Raw genomic sequence first — 3,932 nt, forward strand, 5'->3', positions numbered from 1 at the left:
ATGGCTGAGATCGGTCAATCATCATCACCTTCATCATCATCATCATCAAGTGAAGTTTACGCTCCAACGACGACGACGAGCGTACAAGTATGGCGTACACTATTGAACTGGTTCTCTTTCTTCTTCCAGATCTTCCTTCACATCATTAGATCACGTACTCCTTCCGTTGCTTCATTCACTAGTTATTCCAGAACGACGTCGTCTTCGTTTAAGCCTCTGCCGGTCGTTGAGTTTCCTGAACCGGACAATCTCGTTACTATTCCGCCTGACGTGGCGGACTTTGACTGTTTCGAGAAGCTTACGGTACGTTCCTCTCTAATTTTATTTTAATTGTGTTCTTACTGTTAGATTCAATTGACGATATTATTAGGTATTTTTATGTATACATATGTATGTATGTATGTGATATGAGTGTAGTGTTGGATTATTAATTGATATCTGAAATTAAGTGCAGAATGAAGGAAACTTAATGAAGAGAAGCTAGGATATGGATATAATATTTGTGTGTTTATATTTAATTTTGGATAACTTATTGCGCGGTTGATTGACTTTACGACCTAGTGGAAGCGAACTAGGTTTATAGTTGTGTGTTTGATTGGATTGATGTGATGTGATATGATATGAGTGTAGTGGTAGACTGTTAGATTATAATTTTGTAATTGATTTAAGAAAATATGATGAAGAGAAGCTAGGACATAAATTCGTATGTTTATCTTTTATTTGGTGTTTATGTATGTGATATGAGTGTATTGTTAGACTGTTAGGTTATAATTTTGTACAACTTAATTGATATCTAGAATGAAGGAAACTTAATGTGGTGTGCTAAGAAAACATAATGAAGAGAAGCTAGGATATGAATTTGTATGTTTATTTTTTATTTTGGATAGTTTATTGCGCGGTTGATTGATTTTACGAGCTAGTGAAAGCGAACTAGGTTTGATTGGTTGTGTAACAGTTTGATTGGATTGATGTGATTAGGTATTTGTATACATTTAGAATGAATGATAATGTGACGTGTTAAGATAACTTAATGAAGAGAAGCTACAATATGAATGTGTACGTTTATCTTTAATTTTGGATAACTTATTGTGCGGTTGATTGATTTACGAGCTGGTGGAAGCGAACTAGGTTTATAGTTGTTTAATTTGATTTTAATTGTGTTACTCTTTGATTGGATTGAAGTGATTAGGTACTGGGATGTATTTATGTGATATCAGTGTAGTGTTGGATTATAATTTTGTACAGCTTGATATCAGGATTCAGGTGAGGATATTGCAGAATGAATGATACTTAATGTGACGTGTTAAGATAACTTAATGAATAGAAGCTAGAATATGAATTTGTGCGTTTATCTTTGATTTTGGATATTTGATTGCGTGGTTGATTATTGGTAGCTGTGGAAGCGAACTAGGTTTGTAGTTAGTTGTTATAATGGTGTTAGTTTGATGAATTTTCAATTGTGTTGCTGTTTGATTGAAATTTTGAATTGGCATGATTAGGTATTTGCGTTTATTTCCGTGATATGAGTTTACTGCTAGATTATAATTTTGCACAAATTAGCTCATCGTATGGTTATCTCTAATTTTGGATATTTGATCGAGCCGTTGATTCTCTCTGAAGTGTAATAGGATTGTAGTTAGTTATTATCATGCTGATTGTTTGATAAATTTCAATTGTGTTACTGTTTGATTGGATTGATGTGATTACGTATTGTGTTTATGTATGTGATTTGAGTGTAGTGCTAGATTATAATTTTGCACAAACAAATTGATATCTAGAATAAAGTGCAGGTTAGGAAAATGCAGAATAAGGAACACTTAATGTGCAAGTTTGTTCTTGCCTTATTCCACTGCAAGTTTCATTGCTTTTGCCTTTTTAGTGTTTATTTTCAACTAGGTTTCCTTTGCTACTTTATGCTGCCTAACTTAAAAGGTTTTATGCGTCTCTGTAGTTCTATATAGATAATATATAGAATCTGTTATTTGTTTTCCAATGAATGCTTTCATGGATAATATGCAACCGTAAGGATAATTTTCTTCTCTTGGCTCTACGTGGAAGATTTGTCATTGGTTATGATAATTTGAAACACAGTCTTTATGAAAATTAATGTTGCCTTAAATGATACATTAGTGAGGCCTTTAGACAAGATATGGATATTAATTGGTAGGGGAATTATTGTGTTAAAAGCTGTAAAGGTTTTTGTGTTTTGTCACTAGAAAAGATATGATAGTTAGAGCTAAACCAGAGAAGATAGATCTTACAGTTCAATCTTAGTTCCACAGGGATAACCTAATAAATGATGCTTGTAGCATGTTTCATTGGAATAGCATAATGTAATAATGCATATAGTCCAGATTTTGTATAATTTGGCTTACTCATGGTCAACATGAATAACTGAATATATATATAGTTTGGATCATCTGTAATTTGGAATCATATGAGTACATTTGTGGCTGCAGGTTGTTCTTGATTTGGATGAAACTCTGGTATGTGCCTATGAGACATCTAGTTTGCCCGATAGTGTTCGCAAACAAGCTACAGAGGCTGGATTGACATGGTTTGAGTTGGAATGTGTATCTTCTGACAAGGTGAGAAAATTTATATTCATAAGTTATATTAAATTTTTTTATTATATTTACTGAAAAATAACTAATTCATCACGCCACCTGAACTTTGTGCATGAAGGAATGTGACGGAAAACCCAAGGTGAACTATGTCACGGTATTTGAGCGTCCCGGATTGCACGAATTTCTTAACCAACTCAGCAAATTTGCTGATCTTGTACTATTTACTGCAGGCCTTGAAGGTTTACTTACCAGTGTGATTTTTACTTATATATCTGCTATTGATCTTAATCAATCTTTTGATATACTATTATCGTTATACCACTGCAGGATATGCTAAACCACTTGTTGATAGAATAGATACTGGAAATAGACTTAGCCGAAGGCTTTACAGGCCTTCGACAATTTCCACGTAAGCAGAAACAAAATAGATTTTGTTAATATGACCGTTTTTCTATATAAATCTGATCTTAAATCCATTCACATTTTGTGACACAGGGAATATCGGGAACACGTGAAGGATCTTTCGTTTGTATCAAAAGATTTCAGCAGAATAGTCATTGTTGACAACAATCCATTCAGTTTCCTATTGCAACCAGTCAACGGTATCCCATGCATACCTTTTTCTGCTGGTCAACCGCACGATGATCAGGTATCTATATATGATTATATTCAGATCAACAATATGCTAATTTTTTTAACTCTTCATATATATATAATACGATAATAATAATTATGTGACAGCTTCTTGAAGTCCTCCTTCCGCTTTTGAAGCAACTTTCTGAGCAGAGGGACGTTAGGCCCGTGTTATATGAAAGGTTTCACATGCCAGAATGGTTTCAAAAACATGGAATCCCTGCCTCTAGCTTTATACGGTAGAATCTTAGAGGTACCGCGACAGCATAACTTGCTTAAAGCAGTTCGTTTTGTGTAGATATCATTATATCATCTCGTATACAGGAGACGGCTCATTCAAAGATTGTTTTAGTTATTGTTTGCTTGCAACGCATGTTCAAATTCTTATTCTTGTTGCAAGTTGGTATGTATAGTTTGCAACAGTGTGGTCCTGTAGGCTTCGTGAATTATAAATCGAGTTCTGTAAACCTGTTGTAGATCAATAAATGACTAAAGTTAATCCATCTACTCAATAATTGACAGATTACTAATTACTGTGCGCATGCAATAGCTGATTAGCACACTGTTCATTGCCTCACCGTAGTACCAACATATGTGTCGGTTTACATGTAGTCATAGTTGCAAATGTTTAATCACTTTCTTGTTTGAGAATGATACATTAATTACAACCTTTACTTAGATTCGAGGTTTATTGCTAGAGTTATTGTAATAATTTTAGAAACATATATAGCT

At 33.9% G+C, this 3,932-nt stretch overlaps 1 protein-coding gene across 1 annotated transcript; it reads left to right on the forward strand.

Annotated features, from left to right (window-relative positions):
* On the forward strand, positions 1-3,703 carry LOC143633314 (uncharacterized). The gene is made up of 6 exons (XM_077101636.1): positions 1-303; positions 2,460-2,588; positions 2,686-2,806; positions 2,895-2,976; positions 3,063-3,216; positions 3,309-3,703. Exons 1-6 carry the CDS (start codon positions 1-3, stop codon positions 3,441-3,443), a joined length of 924 nt encoding a protein of 307 aa, XP_076957751.1. The 3' UTR covers positions 3,444-3,703.
* The last annotated feature ends 229 nt before the right edge of the window (positions 3,704-3,932 follow it).

The sequence above is a fragment of the Bidens hawaiensis genome, unplaced genomic scaffold (assembly GCF_021521415.1).
Source record: "Bidens hawaiensis isolate Kalapana, Puna unplaced genomic scaffold, B.hawaiensis_p1.1 tig00006676_1, whole genome shotgun sequence".
In the NCBI taxonomy this organism is placed as follows: Eukaryota; Viridiplantae; Streptophyta; class Magnoliopsida; order Asterales; family Asteraceae; genus Bidens; species Bidens hawaiensis.